This window comes from Mauremys reevesii, linkage group 5, assembly GCF_016161935.1.
Source record: "Mauremys reevesii isolate NIE-2019 linkage group 5, ASM1616193v1, whole genome shotgun sequence".
NCBI lineage: Eukaryota > Metazoa > Chordata > Testudines > Geoemydidae > Mauremys > Mauremys reevesii.
The window spans coordinates 96,024,087-96,043,223 of NC_052627.1; the positions used below are offsets into that span (position 1 = coordinate 96,024,087).

At 40.9% G+C, this 19,137-nt stretch overlaps 1 protein-coding gene across 2 annotated transcripts in view; it reads right to left on the minus strand.

The window, feature by feature from the left end:
* The window catches only part of UBE2K (ubiquitin conjugating enzyme E2 K), a 69,632-nt gene that overhangs the window by 25,710 nt on the left and 24,785 nt on the right, over positions 1–19,137 (minus strand). The window contains exons 2-3 of one of the 2 annotated variants that reach the window (XM_039539606.1): positions 11,939–12,032; positions 2,905–2,963 (exon numbers count right to left, since the gene is read on the minus strand). The exons of the other annotated variant lie outside the window; for it this stretch is intronic. Coding sequence (XP_039395540.1) covers positions 2,905–2,963; positions 11,939–12,032 — 153 coding nt within the window. The remainder of the gene's footprint in view (positions 1–2,904; positions 2,964–11,938; positions 12,033–19,137) is intronic. 2 annotated transcript variants of the gene reach the window in all.

The following is a 19,137-nucleotide window of genomic DNA, read 5'->3' on the forward strand; positions in this document are numbered from 1 at the left end:
CATATGCCACCAGGCTTCACTATAGTACATTTTTGTGGGGAATCTTTTGTCAGGAATTTTGCTCCATCCAGAGAGAACAGGATCCCAAGGGTAGGACACAAGGCCCTCTTTCCAATTTTACACAGAGGCCGTTTCCCAACTTCCCTTAGATACAAAGAGCTCATTCTCTCCTCACCCCCACAAAGCAACTCTGCTTTAAAGCCTTCTCTACACCACTCTCAGTGTGTCAGTGTACAAACTTTAGACAAGAGCATATTAGCACTGTCTTCAGAGAACAGAAAATATGGATAGAGTTTGAGAATGGAGCCATTTATTAACAGCTCATGTCTGTAAATCACTTTGAAGATATAAAGAGCTATGTAAGTGCTAAGTATTATTCTTCATTTACTATGGGAAATTAATGGCTGACAAAGTACATTCTGGATAGGATATCAAAGCTTCAGAGGAGAGTGAGTTGTGAACACTGGCATAAAGGACTATGCACTAGCAACTGTAACTGTAGATTATACATGGAGCCCCACTCAGACCAGCCTGCCTTCAAACTCTGCAGAAAAGGACCATGAGCACATATTTATCTAATAAGGAACTGCAAAACCATATTCCTAGGATTAACAATAAGGCTGAGCACCTGTGCACCAAGAGATCCAAGCAGCTCTTCTACAAATGTTGGAAATAGAGGCTACCAAGCCCCAGAGCAGCAGTTACTAAGCTGTGGTCAACAAACTCCTGGGGCTGATGCATCCACTCCTTGTTTCAACTCCAGCCAAAACACATGTGGAAGGAAGGAGCCACTAACAGTGGAAGTTTCCATTTTCTAAAAAGACCTTTCCTCCTCCATCTAGTCTCACTCCTGACCCAAAAAAAGCAATCCACAGTACCAGAGCTAGAAGCCACCTGCACAATAAAGCCATCAAACCCTCCATATATGTGCCAGAGTGAAGCGATCCAAGATCCAATTCAAAGAGGTGCTTTAGGGACTGAGAGAGGGAGCCAAATAAGGAGCTACGTTTGGGGAAGGGGCGGGTTTTAAGGAATCAGACGGCTGGGTCAGGAGCCACTGATTTCACAGACCTGGCTAGAAGGCAGGAGTTCAGAGGTGGGAGGAGCTGGCAGAAGCATGAGACCTTCGGAAAGCACCAAGGAGCAGGGTTTTTAAGGTATGTAAAGGTAGGGAGGGAGGAAGAAATCAGGGCCTAGACAGTAGGTCTGGGCAGGAGGGATCCAGGAAATTTAAATGGAGACAATGAATTGTGTGTATGTAAAGGGAGATAAGACAGAATTGGGGAGTGCAATAAAATTTGCTGGAAGACAATGAATTGTATGTGGCCTTTCTCTCATACACACACACAATATTCCCCATGTCATACAAGTAATTCTCCCCATGCAAGGAATGAGTGTAATTTCCAGGCAGATGTCAGGCAATCACCAATTGGAGTGTGATTTGAAAGAGAGGTGGATCCACAATCTGATCAGTCCACTGAGAACTGGTCACACTATTACAGTCTGTCCTACAAGGATGAACCTTGAGACATTTCTTCTCAAGGATGGAAAAACTTTAGAGTTCTACCACAACAACCTGCCAGCAAGATGAATATAAGATGGTGCCCTGTGCCTTTAAGGGCCAGAGCTTAGGAAGGACCAGAGGCTTAGGGTGAGCCAGCCCTGGTCAATTATCAACCCAGCTGGGAAAGAGTAAATGATTATAAAAGCTAGCAAGTGGCTACACTGAGTGGGGGCTGCAGATACAGACAATCACCCTGCAGCAGTCCCTGAGGAACAAAGTCTCTAAGTGGTAAGCCATGTGCATCATAGCTGGGCAGAAAGTTTTGTTTTCTCTTTTGAGTTTGTGGTCATTTGGACTACTATTAAAGACTAATTTGGGGTGGGTGGTGAAGAAGCTAATGTTTCATATGGTGGAGAATGTGGGCACGATGATCAGCCCTACTGCAGGGGGAAAGTGTAGTCAGTTGCAGATTTAAAAGGAGAAACTGAGCCATGGTGCCACACAGCTTCCCCAGGCCACAAGTGGGTGCAGAGAGAGCCCACACCGCTACAGTGCAATGGCAACAACATGTTGAGAAGACCAGACTCAAAGCCCCAGTAACATGTAAGAGGAAAAGAGCTACCATTGCTATACGATATTGTCTAAGGGCCCTGTTTGGGGGCTTTGAGTCAGCTTCCAGTTATTTGGTGTCCAATAAATTTGAAGCCCATATATCCTCTGGCAACTGGAAGATAGGAGTGCACTCTCAATATGCTGGTATTTGTACTTCCATCCTTCACCCCAGAATCTCTTAACTATTGTCAGTATGGCTTCTGTTATTCTTTCCTCCCCCCTCCTTCAGGTTCCTCTCTTGAAAACAGCTCCAAACCAAAGTCTGATGATCATCATTTTCCAAAAAGGCAACAGAATGAAAGTGAACTGATTCCTGTTCATTCCATTGTAATAGCTGTAATAAGACTGCCCTGCATGCGATGTTCACTCAAGTCACAGCAGAGCCAAAACAGCCATCTATAGTTTAGTTATTACTATAGACCTGGAATGTTCAAGCCAAATTCAACATACGGAGTTGAAGGAACGAGTTACTTCTTTACTAGGAGCATATAATATGGGCCTATTATAGCTCTTCTTAAAAAGAAGATTCAACCCTTCATTTTGAATATGAACAATCCTCTTCAAATCAAATAAGAGCAATCTTCAAGCTGGTTTATCAGAGATTCTTGACAGGAAGTGATTAAGGAGCTGCTTGTTTGCTCCACTTCTGCTTCTAGCCAGAAAGTATTAGAAAATAGAAAACAAGGACTCTGAAAAAATAAAGAAATACTGAAGAGGAAGTCCACTATACAGAAATACAACAGATGACATGACATTAAGAAAGATATCTACAAAAATGTTTACAGTACCTTAGGAGGATTGAAGGGATATGTTTCTGGGATTTTTATCTCTAGTTGATATCTCCCTCCTGCAAAAACCAAAACACAAGTGAAAGACTATACTGATTTCAAGACTGTTAATGTACTATGATCTCAAAAGAAAGTGAAACAAATGTGATTCTAAATTTACCCTTACATGGATGCTGTCAAGTAATTTAATCATATCCAAAAGAAGCTAATCTAGTGAGAAATATCTTCCAACTTTCAAATACACATACACACACACTTATGCACATACATAAATTCAGCTTATTAATGTCATATTCCCATGTTTTATACAAACCTAATACTTATTTCCAAGATATTCAATTTGTTCTTAATCTTCAATTTCCATTTTTTTCCTTGTTGGAACACCTGTTTCATATTAGTCAAACAGACCTTCACTTTAAAAAATCAGAATACCTAAGAAAGCAGATACTAAAATAAAAATAAATTGTATCGGATGTTACAATGCCCAGTATTAATATGAAACACACACTAAAGAATTATCCATTTCACTCTGACACTTAACACCCTCAGTTCTCTCTCTTCAAAATACTAAATCAAAATTAGTTCAATTTAAGTTTAAATTATTTAAAGCTTGAGGATGTTCTATCATGAGCATGGCAACCATAGGATGCACGATCCTCCAGCATTTGCGGAGCCGCAAGAACCACCTATAGAGAACATGACGGTTTCCAGGCGGTCAGTTTGCTGTGGGACATAGCGAGAACCAATTCAAGGTTGTTGGTGGCATTCATGGAGCAGCTGCAGATGGTGGAGTGCCCCTTCTGGTTCCCAAGAAACTAATAATGACTTGGGGGTCACAATGTAATGCAGGCTGTGGATGATGAGCAGTGGCTGGATCTGTGTGCCAAGCTTGCCCCAGACATCAAGCACAGGGACACCAAATAGAGCTGCACTGACAGTGGAGAAGCGAATGGCGGTCACATTTTGGAAACCTGCCATACCTGATTGCTACCAGTCAATGGGAAGTCATTCTGGAGTTGGAAAAGCCACAGTGGAGACTGTTGTCATGGAAATGTGCAGGGCCATTAATTGTCTCCTGCTACACAGGACTGTGACTGTTGGCAATGTGCAGGACGTAGTGTATGGATTTGAAGCTCTGGGGTTCCCAAACTGCAGTGGAGCAATAGGTAGCATGGACAAGTGCAGAGTGGGATTTTTAGGATGGAAGAATCCCATGCACTGCTACAGACTAGCGACCAAGTGGCTAGACAGCAATTCTGCAGAAAAGGACCTATGGGTTACAGTGAACAAGAAGCTGGATATGAGTCAACAGTGTGCCCTTGTTGCCAAAAAAAGCTAACAGCATTTTGGGCTGTATAAGTAGGGGCATTGGCAGCAGATTGAGGAACATGATCATTCCCCTCTATTCGGCATTGGCGAGGCCTCATCTGGAGTAGTGTGTCCAGTTTTGGGTCCCACACTACAAGAAGGATCTGGAAAAATTGGAAAGAGTCCAGCGAAGGGCAACAAAAATTATTAGGAGGCTGGAGCGCGTCTTATGAAGAGAGGCTGAGGGAAACTGGGATTGTTTAGTCTGCAGAAGAGAAGAATGAGGGGGGATTTGATAGCTGCTTTCAACTACCTGAAAGGGGGTTCCAAAGAGGATGGATCTAGACTGTTCTCAGTGGTATCAGATGACAGAACAAGGAGTAAAGGTCTCAAATTGCAGTGGGGGAGGTTTAGGTTGGATATTAGGAAAAACTTTTTCACTAGGAGGGTGGTGAAGCACTAGAATGGGTTACCTAGGGAGGTGGTGGAATCTCCTTCCTTAGGTGTTTTTAAGGTCAGGCTTGATGGTTTAGTTGGGGATTGGTCCTGCTTTGAGCAGGGGGTTGGACTAGATGACCTCCTGAGGTCTCTTCCAACCATTATAATTATATTCTATGATTCTATAAATACTTCCACAGCTGGTTAAGAGTTGCACAGCATCAACTCCCCACAGGCCCAAGAGATCCAATTTCTCCTGTCTACTCCAGGCAGGAGCACATTTGATTCATGTAGCCACACAGCTGGACATTTGCACGCAACAATGGATTGCTGTTAAGTATGGTAGCTCAGCTGGGCATTCAGGAAAAGGCATTTCAAAAATCTGCAGATGTTTTAAAGGAGGGGGCGACCCGTCTACGTGATGCCTGAGCAGTGAAGCTCACAATTATGACTAGAGGTCAGTGTCTGTTATTGAGAAACAGCTGCTGAAAAACTGTTACGGCTGACACTCGCACTACATTGACCTCCATACGTCAACCATGGTTGTACACTACTCGGGGAGGTGGTGTTAGTATGTTGGCATAATGGGGCACTTATATCAGTGGGAGACACATTTCACTATAGACACATGCATAACTAGGTCAATGCAAGGCAGATCTAACTTTGTAGTGTAGACCAGGCCTTAGACAGCAAAGCTTTTGCTATAATATGGTACCCTGCTAGAAACATTTCTACAAGCATTCACTATTTCAGTATTATACTACCTATTCCTAATAATACCTCCTTTGGGGGAGTTAAGCATTTCTTATTCTAAAGACAGTTAGTAATATTTATAATCCTCTGCAATATTTCTGTATTTTCAGACAATACCAACTTATCTACATTCTCTTTCTATTTGCTATTTCTCCAGCACTGCTTGCCTGGAAGTAATTTCATGGACCACAGCACTGCAAGAGATCAACAGAATCTATATAACAATTTATATAGAGTTTCAATCAAGTTGCAGGCCACAGCACTGTTCCTTGTATACATTATTCTCTCATTCCATTCTTGTTCTTCTATTTGGAAGTGAAAAGCTTTTCCTCCCATTTATCCTTACCAGTTTACTTTGTAAGATTTTATATATTCTAGCTATAATTTCTTCCCAATGAGAGTTCAGGAGTAGTCTATGTGGCCCTGATCCTGAAAATTATCTGCACAAGCAGAGACTTGCTTCTATATAGGGACAGGGGGGTTTGCTTGGACGGAGTAAATTGCAGGATCAGAGTCTAAATCAATTATTCTATGCACTGTCTTTTTTCCTGTGGGAAAACTACATTACTAATAAGGAGAAACTACAGAGTCCATCTGCCTGTTTCTTATATTATTCACTGTAATAAATTCTCCATTCTCAAAGAAGTTACTGTCAATTTTTTTGGCACTTTCTGCACAGTGCCTTTCCAACTATAGAAACGCACTGAAGCAAACATATTAAGTTCACTAACTGGAATTACTTTATATGTAATAGAAAATTGGAATAAAAGCCCATATTTCTAGTATTGTCATCATTAAGAAATTTACATGTATATTTTTTACTCACACCTGCAGAAGAGGACTGTAAGATTTCAACTAAATTTTTTTTCACCGATCTGAATTCAATAAAAAACCCTATATTTAAGTCACCAGCTATAATTCAAACAAAAATGGAAGACAACATAGTCGGGATTTTAGGCATAACTCTGCAATGCCTTCCTCCTACAGAACAGAGACGGTACCACACTATTCCTAACACTTTACTGACATAATTAGTACTTATTTTAAAAAATACAGAAAGTGAGACAAATGTTGAAAATGGGAAAGGGCGTGAAACACGTAAACACCGGGAAAGGGCTTACAAACTGGCAGACAAAAATTGATTGTTACAAACTAAAGAGCAAAAGAAACGAGATGGCAAATTAGGCTATGACAAGGAAACAAAGTATTTAAAAACTGAAAACAACAATAAGAAAGTGTTGACTGTTAACTCTTTGGAGAAAGGATAAATGCTTTATGTTTTGGTAAAGCACCTAGCACAATGGTGCTGGACGGAAGTTTGTCTGAAACACCCCAATCTGTTAGTGGGTGTAGATCTTTCTGGCAAAGACTAAGGGTTCTGCTGAGTCATTATCCGCATGAATATAAGGGAGTAGGAGTGGCTCTTTGGAAAGAGGATCTAAGGAATAGGCTTAGAGGTTTAAAGTGGAGAGGTTTAAAATGAACTTACGACATATTTTTCTTTATTTTTTGTGAATTTTTAAAAAAAACTTCAGAAACTGGTGAGTTTGAACTCAAAATAGTATGTACACTATGTTTGTAAGGCAGACTGGAAAGGCAACAGGTCACACACTATATAAAGAGCAATAAGATGAAGTACAAACCAAAGCCACATTGGCTAAAATACTAAAATAAGTCAAGGTGGAGGGTGGAAATGCTTGCCAAATTACTCGTGTCTCTGTACCTGTTGACCACAGGCTGCGAGGCAAAGTCGGCCAATGATTCCAGCACAGTAAGTTTGATTTGCGTCTCACAACATGAACTCAAAATACAAATGAAGGGAGTAGGCAGACACAGGCAAGACCAAAAAAAAAAATAGGGGCTGATTTTCAAGCAAAGCAATCTGAGAAGGTAGTGCAAAGTTCCCTCTGTAGGACTGTTAAGAAGACTGCTGCTGGATTTCAACATCCAAAAATGCTCTTAAGATTTTTGCTGCTCCATACCATCTTGTCTGGATTTCAAATCAATATACAGATATTACAGCAGACGTTGCAAACGTAATTTAAAGGCAAGATTTCATTCCCTTCAAGGACAGGGACTATCACAATTGTGGGTAACACGTTCTAGTCTGCCATACAAATAAAGGATCCACCTGAAGTTTATAACCCCAATACCTAAGCCATTAGGGGACAATAAACTAATTACTATTCATATGTCACCTTGGACATGCATGGCACTTACAGACAAAAATAAATTACAGATCCCTGCTCCAAAGCGCTTACAAACTAAATTGACTTTTATACAAATTTATCTAGATAAAAGGTTAACTTTAATTGCTCACTAATTATTATTGTTACATCTGTCTTGGAATGCAGTAGATTGTAATATAAATGTAACTTCTGTATGTACCTCAATATTTCTGCTGAAAGTGTTTGATAAGTTCTTAAAGCAATATTCAAAAGCTTTGCTTTTTCTATTACAGTAACTCCTTGATTAACGTTGTAGTTATGTTCCTGAAAAATGCGACTTTAAGCAAAACAAGTTGAGACAGCAGCTGCTGCCAGCAAGCTCCCTTTGTACTGAGCCCTGTCATGTGCCCCACCCCGCCCCATAGGAATGGGGTAAGCAGGGGGAAGGAGCAGGGGGACACCCTGACATTAGCCCCCTCTTTCTTCCCCCCGCAATGCACAGCAAGCAGGAGGCTCCAGGAAGCAGCTCAAAGGCAAGGGGGCAGGAGTAGCACATGGCATTGGGGGGAGGGACAGCTGAACTGCTGGTAACTGATAGCCTGCTGGGCAGCTGCCCCACAGGGAACTTAGGAGAGCAGGGAGCTGATAGGAGAGCTGCTAGTCCACCCTGGTTCCAAGCCCCCACAGGCTGCTCTTTCTGCAAGCAGTGGACAAAGCAGGCGGCTGCCAAACAACATTATAAGGGAGCATTGCGCAACTTTAAACGAGCATGTTCCCTAATTGATCAGCAACGAAACAATGTTAACTGGGACGACTTTAAGTGAGGAGTTACCGTACACAAATATGAGGAAGTCCTACACTTAAAGTACAGACCAAACCTCAAGTCTAATGTTACTAGATTTACTGTACTCACCTGATATGAACCAAATACATACACTAAGAAATGAAATTACTATTATTGTGGTTTACCTGTCTGTCATTAAAGAAGTTTAAAAAAAAAATAAAAACAAAACAAAACAAATTAATACACCTGCTTTCAGACTACCACTTTAGAACATTTTTAGAGTGTCATCTACGGAAAAGCAGAACACACCAGCCATTAATCTGGATTTCCAGAATTCTTGTTATCTACTTTTTTGTAAAGTGACTGGAAGCTGTACCAATTCAGGCTGTGATCTTTTAAACATTATGCAAGCTAAGTACAGTTGAAACTGGTCAATATTTGGGTGGGAAACCTTAAAAAAAAAAGATGATGATGAAGGAAGTGTGTTGGCAATTCATTAGATGGCAAGCTTCCTTTGGATCCAGTATTAAACTAATACACCAATATGGCCTATGGAGCACTTTTCTATAGGAATTTACCATTTTCAGAAACATAAAACCAAGGTCCTTACCATTTCTGGTTATTTAAAAAAAAAAGTAATATAGCACTTCTCCTTAAGGTTAACCCTGATATTCCCCTGCAGCTTCAACTGGATATTCTTCAGTTTACCCTGAACAGTTCTGCAGTGTTACTGTTTTGTCTATATCCATCTATAGACCTATATGTCTATATACATAATCTTAATAAATGCATAAAACTATGTTAAAAGAACATTCAGTTTGAAAAACTCAAGCATTGAAAAGTTAGGAAATGCCAGAATTAAGGTTGCTCATGTAATCTTAATATGACCGCCTTATAAGTACACACTATAATACAATCCAGCTACATGATCGTGCTATTTTTTCAATTGACATAATTCCTGCCTCATTCAGTGACCAGAAAAGGATGGTGCTCACTGAATAAAGTAGCTATTCAATATTTTTTAAACTCAATGTGTCCATGCCTTATATACCTCACATCATCCAAATCTTGCACTAAATACAGAATTACTGATTTCCTCCTGGTGTTTCTATAGTGCCCTCATCCTGGTATCCACGTGCTTCACGAGCACTAATAAGTTTGTCTTCACAATATCCAGATGAGATAGGGGAGCATTATCACCATTTTACAGACTGGGAACAGAGACACAGAGATTACGCCCAAAATCATCATATGGGCCCTGTAATTTTGGATGCCCAGTTTCAGACACCAACGGCGTGATTTTTCAGAGTACACCTCTACCCCGATATAACGTTGTTCTCGGGAGCCAAAAAATCTTACCGCGTAATAGGTGAAACCGCATTATATCAAACTTGCTTTGATCTACCGGGGTGCACAGCCCCACCCCTCCGGAGCACTGCCTTACCACGTTATATCAGAATTCGTGTTATATCAGCATTTTTACAACATTTTTATACTGCTGACTTTGGTTTCAGCTGCAAGTGCTTTGCCTGCCTACAAATCACGCCCAAAGTATCAATTTGGGCATCCAGAAAGTGAGGGATACACAAATAGTAGTCAACTGTGAAAAGTTTGGTTTAAGTGGCTTGCCCAGCATCACATAGGAACTCTGTGGCAAATTCTCCAGGTTGGTATTCAGCTGTTTTAACTATGAGATATCCTTTCTCTTCCTGCAGTCCTTTGCCTCAGTCGCTACAAAACTTCTAAATTCTAGAACAAATGGGTCCTATAGGCCACAGCCTCAATCACAAAACAACCCTGATGGATTTACTGAGCACCATCCATTCTGTATACTGATAATGGTAGGTCTTGTAGGGGAAAAAAAGTATATTATGTTATTAAACACTCACCGTGCATACACACAAGGAGGATGAATTATGTGCTGTACAAGCAACCTTCATTCTGCCCTTTCCTAACTTAACATTCTTTTAAAATAACAAAAATCTTAAGTTTTGGGGGAAAAAAATTCTATTAAGTGAAATGATATTGACCCGCATGTGAGTCACTGACAGCGCTAGAACCTTTAGATCCATAGCACAGACACTTGTACAACTTCAGCTAACAGCGTAACTGGTAGCAAAAACAGGCTATTATCCTCTGTGGACCAACCACTGCAGGGGGGATGAGACATTTCACTAGTGGGTTTCACAGCTATTTGCTTGGGAGCAGAGGAATCTTGGGACTTAGGTTACTCCTGCTTCCAGTTACAGTCTGGTGCCAAAGCAGCACCCACCAGCAAGGAGAAGCAAGAACAGGGAAAGTCCTCCTAAATACTGGATTAAAGCATGCTCAGAGAGAGATTATTCTGAGACTTTTGCTGCAAGCCTCTAACAAATCTCTACTGAGCATGTATGAACAGCAATTTTCAGAAACTTATAAATTTGAGAAGATTTTCACAGAGACGATAAAAAGCATATGTCTGACTCCAGAATGACACCCCTATCAAATTTCAAGTCCCCGCTTCAAATCTTGGTGGTACCAGAGCTTCTCAATGAAGGTTTGTAAGAAGTTTTTAACATTGGCAAAAGGGCTTACTTTCCCATAACCTTGCTTTTTTGGAAACAGCTGAACTGCTTTTGCTGAAACTTTTCCAGAGTTTAGCCTGAGACAGACAATCGGCATAGAAAATTTTGGCACATACAGTTAAAGTTCAGCAAAGCTACTGAAAACAGGGTCTTTTGACAAATGTCAAGCAAACCCTAACTTTAAGAGTGACTGCCAGCTCCACCTGAATAATACACACACGTTACAAATGTAAAGATAATTGAGCAATTTGGGATTCCTAGGTGAAATGCACTGTCAGTTATATCTGAAACAAAATCTCTTTTTTTTAAGGTCTGATAAACTATATACTTGGTTGTGATTCATACCACAGAGAAAATAGAGAATAGGCTATATGATTTTCAGAATAAATGTAAACACCCAGTCTAGTACTGAAGATCCCCCAATGGAAAATTAAATAGAGGGATCTATGGAAACAGGTAGACCTCCAAATTTCTTCTAATGGAGAGGTGCCTCTCCTGAGAAGTTGAAAAAATGTAAAATACCTTTAAAAAAACCACATATAGTCTCTACAACAGCTCTTCGTAACCCATGTTGGACAATTACTCTATTCTGTACTCTAGGTTTCTCCAGGCCTAGAATACATATTTGCTTCCAGATCCCAGAGACAGTTACAAACTTACATATCCCTACCAAGCATGATAAATGTATCTTGCATCATGGAACTAAACATCCTTCTTACTATACCTTTTACAATTCTGTTGCACAGCCCAAACTGCAATTTAGTCCTTGCAAGTTGCATGGTAAAGCCTGTTATGCTACAGACTAAATAAATTTATATATAATCACATGAAAAAATAACTGATACTTTTTCAAAGTTTAAATTTAAATATTTTATTTAAAACCACGTAAATTAATGGCTCATTTCAAAATATGTAGCTCTTTATTCCTTTTTATTTTGTAAATTAACTTTATAAACAAAGCAACCCAAGACACATTATTTGAAGTGCACAATGATTTCATACGCAAAAATATTACTTGCCTTCATATGGTGTGTCCGGAGGTCCTGCTATTTCTCCTCTTAATTCTGTAAAATTCTCATCTACAAGATCTACTTTAATTTGATTTTTGCTCGTCTTAAAAATAAACAGAGAAAAACAGTTATGAGTAAGTTATGTTTGACACACACCTTCCCAAAACATATTCAATTTTTAGAATAGATTTCTAAAAACAACCCATTTCAGATAGCTATGTTGCAATTAGTTTTATTTAATTTAAAATATAACTTTATGCAGCATTACAGTTCTCCAGAGTAGTATTTATAAAGCCACTAACATAGACAACGGTATTCAGGAGTATGCAGAGTATCTGAAATTAACTTTTAATTTTTTTAATTTACTAGATTTAAAGTTGACAGTGACTCTCTAAATAGCTATTTAGTCTGAATACCTTAAACAAGAGAAGAAAAAAACTTAGTCAGAAATTTTAACTTGATTATGCTTAATATATCACTTGAAAGTGTATTGTTCTGTTTAAAGCAACCACCACCTTCACTGGAATACAGCAAGACCTCTCAAAAATAGCTTATTGACCTTTTTTAAAAAAATATAAAATTTCAGGAAAACAGGCACCACGGGGCAGCGGGGGGGCGCTCGGGGGAGGCAGGGGGCTCGGGGGGGGGGGGGGGGGGGGGGCCCCGCGGGGCGGGGGGGGGGGGCGGGGCCGGGGGGGGGGGGGGGGGGGCGGGGGCCGGGGGGGGCCGGGTGGGGGGAGGGGGGGGGGGGGTGGGGGGGGGGGGGGGGGGGGGGGGGCGGGGGGGGGGCGGGCGGGGGGGGGGTGGGCGGGGGGGGGGGGGGGGGGGGGGGGGGGGGGGGGGCGGGGGGGGAGGGGGGGGGGGGGCGGGGCGCGGCGGTGGGAGGGGGGGGGGCGGGGGGGGGGGGGGGCGGGGGGGCGGGGGGGGGCGGGGCGCGGGCCGGGGCGGGGGGGGGGGGGGGGGGGGCGGGGGGGGGGGGGGGCCCCGGCGGGGGGGGGCCGGGGGGCCGGCCGGGGGCGGGCGGGGGAGGGGGGGGGGGGGTGGGGGGAGGGGGGGGGGGCGGGGGGCGGGCGGGGGGGGGGGAGGAGCGGGGGAGGGGGGAGAGGGGGAGGGGGGGGCCGGGGGGGGGGGGGGGGGGGGGGGGCGGGGGGTGCGGGGGGGGGGGGGGGCGCGCGGGGGGGGGCGGGGGGGGGGGGGGGCGGGCCGGTGGGCGGGGGGGGGGGGGGGGGGGGTGGGGGGGGGGGGGGGGGCTGGGGGGCGGGGGCGGGGAGTGGGGGAGTGGGCGGCGCGCCGGCGCGGCGCGCGCGCTTTTCTGCCTGCGGCGGCAAAAAATCCCAGAGCAGCCCTGTTAAGAGATCGGGCGTATAACACGCACACATCATTTGCCCCCTATTTTCAGGGGGAAAAAGTGCGTGTTATACGCCGATAAATACGGTATACAATATCCTCATTATTAACATTTAAGGAAGTCTTGTTAAAAAGCATTTTTTCCACAGACTTCAGTGTTTCTCAAATGTGACCACCAGAGGCTTTTCTTGCGGCCACAGCCAACTGGGCGCTGATTGGGAGGCCAAGCATTTGCCCTTTCTCTGGGTCTGCAAGTACAGGTTGGAAACCCTCCCCCCCGCCCAAGCCACAAATGCTGGGGGACCAGGCAGCTGGTGTCCGTTCTCCACCTTCCCATGGGCAGTGGGGCTCAGGCTTCTGGCTTTGGCCCTGGGGTGGCAGGCAGCAAGCTTTGGCCATGTGGTGGCAGGCTCCAGCCACTGGGCTTCAGGCTCACCATCTCCCTCATTGCCTCTGGCCCCTGCTGCCTCCCCCACTCCATGACCCATCCACCCCATCGTCCTGGCCCCCAATGCCTCCCTACCCGCCTCCCCATCCAAGGCTTAATTTGACCCCTGGCTTGCCAGGGCTGAGTAAGTCTGCTGTGAAAAGGGATATTTGTATGTTTGTTAATACCACTTTTCACTCCTCCCAGCTAGCTAACAAGTCTGCTGCTGGGAAAAGTGATATTAACATACATATATCACTTTTCACAGAAGCAGACTTACTAAGTAGCAATTCTATTAAAAAACAAACAGAAAACAAAAAAGCAAAAAGGAACAACAAAAAGACAAGAATATGAAAACACCTTATTAGTGTTTATATTCTGTTTAGACTAGTAAATACATTAGTAAAGAATAGAGACAACTGTACATTGTTGTTACTGAGACTGCAAAAAACCTCTACATAAATAAATTACAGTGATTTGGACAGGTATATGTGCATATTTATTTGTTTTTTCTAAAGCAAGATACGTTTTTTGGAAAAACTGTCATACCAACCACCAGCAAGAGTTGGTGGCCGTACTTTTGAGGCCACCAAAAACTTTGTTGCAGGAACCCCTGGCTCTCAGACAACATTTAGGTGCAGGAGCTACTGGCTATTTGTCACCTCCTTCCCAACTTCACACTTCCCAAGACAAATTTTCTTGGAGCTATGTAAGTTAATTTCCAATTTCTCATAATGGCATACTTAGATACTGTACGATGTATGTTTCACAGAATCATTTATTAAAAGAGTTTAACCAAAATTACACATTCCATTCAAATTTGTCTTTCATCCCAGAAAGGAGCAGGAATAAAACGTATACTTGTGTTCCAAAAAAAATATATTTTTTTTAAAACAAAACAAAACTACCACCTATGGAAAGATATACACCTACATTATTTACAGGTGAAATACTAAAGGGCCGCACACTTTGTTGTTTCTATCAGCTGAGCTCTCTGCATACACCCTGGGCTCTCTGCATCCCTCCATTTCCCCCCATAAACTGTCTGTGTGCCACTCCCCCATTCCTGTCTATTTCAGAGACTCCTGCAAACCTCCACCCCTCTTTTTTCCCCATTTCAGGATCTCTGTGAATACCCTTTCTTTTCACTATTCTTATTTCTTCTTTTTGTCTGGAAGACAAGTCATTTAAGATGTTAACATTTTAAACTATATTGGGAAGATGGGCAAAGTTATGCTGTAAAGCATTAATAGCTACCGGTTCTTTGATCTATAGATAATTACAGAGCTGGTGGAAGCTGCTGGGTCTGCTAACCAGATGCAAGGGACTCCATGTGACCATTTCCCCCTTCCAATTTTCCAAATCTCACCAAAATTAACACTATTCTGTCCACTGATGTCTAGAACATTTCCTGATTTTTTGAGTTGATCAGATGTGGAATTCAAAAGTTATCACAATAGACAAACATTAGGATAATTGATATTAAGATAAAATTTTTTTGAGCCAACATGTAGTTTCCAAACTAAGAAATGCAACAGATTTTATGCCTCTCTTCTATTTACAAATATTCCTATTTAGAACTTAAAATAGGTATGATGGTGACACCAGCTGCAGCGCCATAGCAGAGGCTGAGTTTTCACTTCAAAAGAAGGAATTCAATCACTTCCTGTATGGAAGAATACAATTCATCTTTCCCAAAATAACTACTCTGTGTATTTAAGTATTTAATGAATTTTAAGACTTTACAAGTAAATCTGTTAATTATTTATGTTACAATTAATTGTAAACACATGCTATAAAAATTTAGCACTCTGTCAGATCTTTCATCATCCAAAATCATCTCAAATCAGGAATTATTTACACAGAAATGGCAATGAGGTAACTGTTGAACAGATCTGATAAATTCCTTACACTTTCTTTTAATAAACTAAGGATAATATTTTCCATTAATCTTCATAAATGAAAGTTTCTCCTTCAGCAGAGATTGAAGAATAGTGGTTTCCTTCAAAGAAACTTGAATCACCCTCTTAAAATTGCTGCCACCTCCTATGATTCTGAAAAGATTTGACTCAAGCTGCCCTTAGTAAAGTTGGCCTTCTCAAAATACCTGCCAACTCTCATTTGTTCTCAATGAAGACACAGACTGCCCTTAGCAAGGATGACTACTGCCTCTATTTACCTGCTTCCTCTGTCTCTTGACAACCTAAAGGGCACCATCTTCCCTAAGGATTGTTATATCCAGACAAAAACTGCTTAGTTCTACATTAATAGTCATCTGTTTCTTTGGCTGACAATTTGTATTTAATATTTTCCAGTTCATTTATCTTTGACAAAGACAATTTGTATAATCATATTGAACACTATGGTTAAGATTGTGAAACAAAAGGAAATGAACTGTTTCAGAATGTACTATTTTAAAAGTCCACATTTTGAAGCTCAGAGACCATTTGATGACTTTCTATGCCCCAATCGCCGCTAAAATCTTTGGTAGGAAACCCTGGGATTCTAATTAGATACTTGAAAAGAGCCATCCTTAATCAATCAGTGTGTTATGATCACTGTAACAATGTTTTTGTGCTCCAACTGCTAGTTTACCACCAAAATTTAACCAATACAATGGAATTCTGAGGACCACTTCCACATACAACCATTCTAAACAAGCACTTTAAAGGATCCCTATGGAAAGTGTCAAACAAATTTAATTCTTCTATTTGTTAGAGACCATCTTCACACAATTTTTTCAGGGCCCTTGCGTAGTTAATTAATTACGGCAGATTTCATCCCACAGCTATGCTCACATTAATCTCTGATGCTGCTACACAAACATGTTTTGCAAAAAACTCTATGAAGAGTTAGTCACATTAGCACACTAGGTTCAGCTCTAAACAAAATAGGAAATCTCAATGTTTCTCAAATGGGAACAGACAAAATGCTATGGAAGAATATTTCCTTTTCCAGCTTCCAAAGTAATACTATATTCAATGGAGAGTAAAAATAGTCCACACTAAAAATTAGTAACCTCTTTAAAAAAGCGATGCTAAATATCCCACATTTACATAAGAATCAGATCCAGGGTGTGTTAACTGATCAGAATTCATTAATAGGATCCAGACATGATCTGAACTGCCCACAGATACAGCAAGATCTTATATCATCCCTGCTTTACAACCATAATTTGTTAGCAGGGTGTGAATCTAACAGAAATGTAATTTTACAAAAAATAAAAAGACATTTGTGTTTTGACATACAATAAATTATGGATACATCTTGATTAGAAGGACGTGTACAATTATATCAAACTATATTTGAGAAACTCAGAATACAGTACACTTTTTCCAGACTTAAATTCTTGATCTGCTGTATTATTGAGAAAACTCTTAAGAGTTCAGCATAAGCACTGTAACAATTCTTACAATACTTGTGTCCCTACAATACTGTAATTCCCTAAAACTACTTCAGCAGCTATTCTATGGCACTAATCTGAAGTAAACAAAACCTAAACTTAACACAATTTAAACAATCAGTCCTTGTTGCAGCTAGAGTTGATCAAAACAAACAAAAAGCCCAACAAAAATAAAACATTTTGGGTCAACTCCAAAGCAGAAACAAAGTCAGTGTCTTTAAAAAGATGCATTAACCTTATGCCAAATTATTGACAGAAGATGAAAAGGGAAAAAGCCACGAAATGCAAGTTCTGCAACACTTGCCACTAACACAAGAACATACTAATACAATGGGATTATGTTCAATAATATATTGTTCCCCGAAACATTTCTCTTTCCTCCCTCGACACACACACACACCACTCTTTTTAAGTGCTGAATGAAAACTATATATTCACACACTTAAAGCCCATACTTCAAGAAATTTTGCTAGCAAGTTTCCTTCAGACCAAACCTACATCCCAAAGACTAAAAGCATAGATTTACCATGGAAGTGCTGACAAACTTAATAATTACAAATAGCTATTAAAACATAGGGAAAACTAATCGATCAGCAACTTTGAGACACTTGTAGTGTTTCTATTTTGTTTGTAAAGTGGCCTATATAAGTAATTTTTAACAGTACATTTTCCAAGCTCTATAATGATATCAGAAATATCTAGTGTTAAATGTCAGAGCAAGCCCAATGTGGTATGCCTGGTAATCAGCATTAGCAAGAACACACAAATGTTTAGCTCATGAAATATAACTGAGCAATTCCACCATGTAAAAGCCCACCAGCAGAACCAGTGGTGACATTATACCTGGGTTGTACTACATTTACAAAAATTTGTATGACAAAGTTTATAAGATTTTTAATTACAATGAGAATTTGCATTAATACATACCCATTTTGGACGTTAAAGCTGACTGCAAAAAGCCTGCACATCAGCCATGCCCCTACATATTACAAGTTTATTACTGGATGATGACGGCACGCAGATAAGTAGAATGGTGTGGGTTGAGCTAGAACTGATCTTCCATTTATTTTTAAATAACTACTGTTTGCCAAGAGTGACATAAAAGTTCAACATTATGCCACTCTTGATCCCAGGGCAACAAACTCATTCAAAATTCACACAAAGGTCAAAATTCTGCCCTAATTGTCCAAATTGTCCAAAATAGCCCAAAATGCTTTGATATGATAATAAATAACATCTACTCAATAGTAAATGACAAATTTTCAAGATAGTGTACAGATTTAACTATGTCTTCCATTGAGGTCAAAACAAGTTCTGTAACTCACCTAAATCTTTGCATGCTACTTTGAACATTCACGCCAAACATCTGTGTGCATATATGGAGCAATGGAGCACACAAAGTAACTAAGTGCTTGTCTACACTTGAAAGTTAATTCAGATGAAGGTAGGGTATGAATCTGAAAAACTTTTCCTGAAAAACTCCATCTATAGAAATGCCCCTAACTCTACAGAACTAGAGTATTTCATTTCAACAAAACTGTGCTATTTGCTATTTAAGAGCTGCTACACTATTTCCAGGTTTAGTGCAAAACATTTTTTCTCCATATCTTTTTAAACAGAGGTATCTTTCACTAGAAATGACACTTTTTTCTTCATATTTACTTTTTTTTTTTTTGCTTTTCAGCAAGTGCCTACTAGAAAAATCTTTAGACACACGTACATATGAACATAAACTATATATGAGTTATCTATATAAACATGTATGGCCACAATAAAATCAGCTGGGCTTTAAAATTTGGCAATGTCTTAGTTCTCGAAGAGTACAGCCTTTGAACATTTTTTGGGAATTTTTTTTTTAAAAAAAGGTAAGTGGCAAATGTGTTTAGAGGGTACATGCTAACATTTCAGCAGAACTTAGTGAATATGGTCTGAAAAGTTTCCCTAATATTATCTACTCACCCAAGGATGAAAAATACCAGTTCCTCACTCTCATCTGCCCCACTCTCAGTCCACCAAAAAAGGCACATCTAA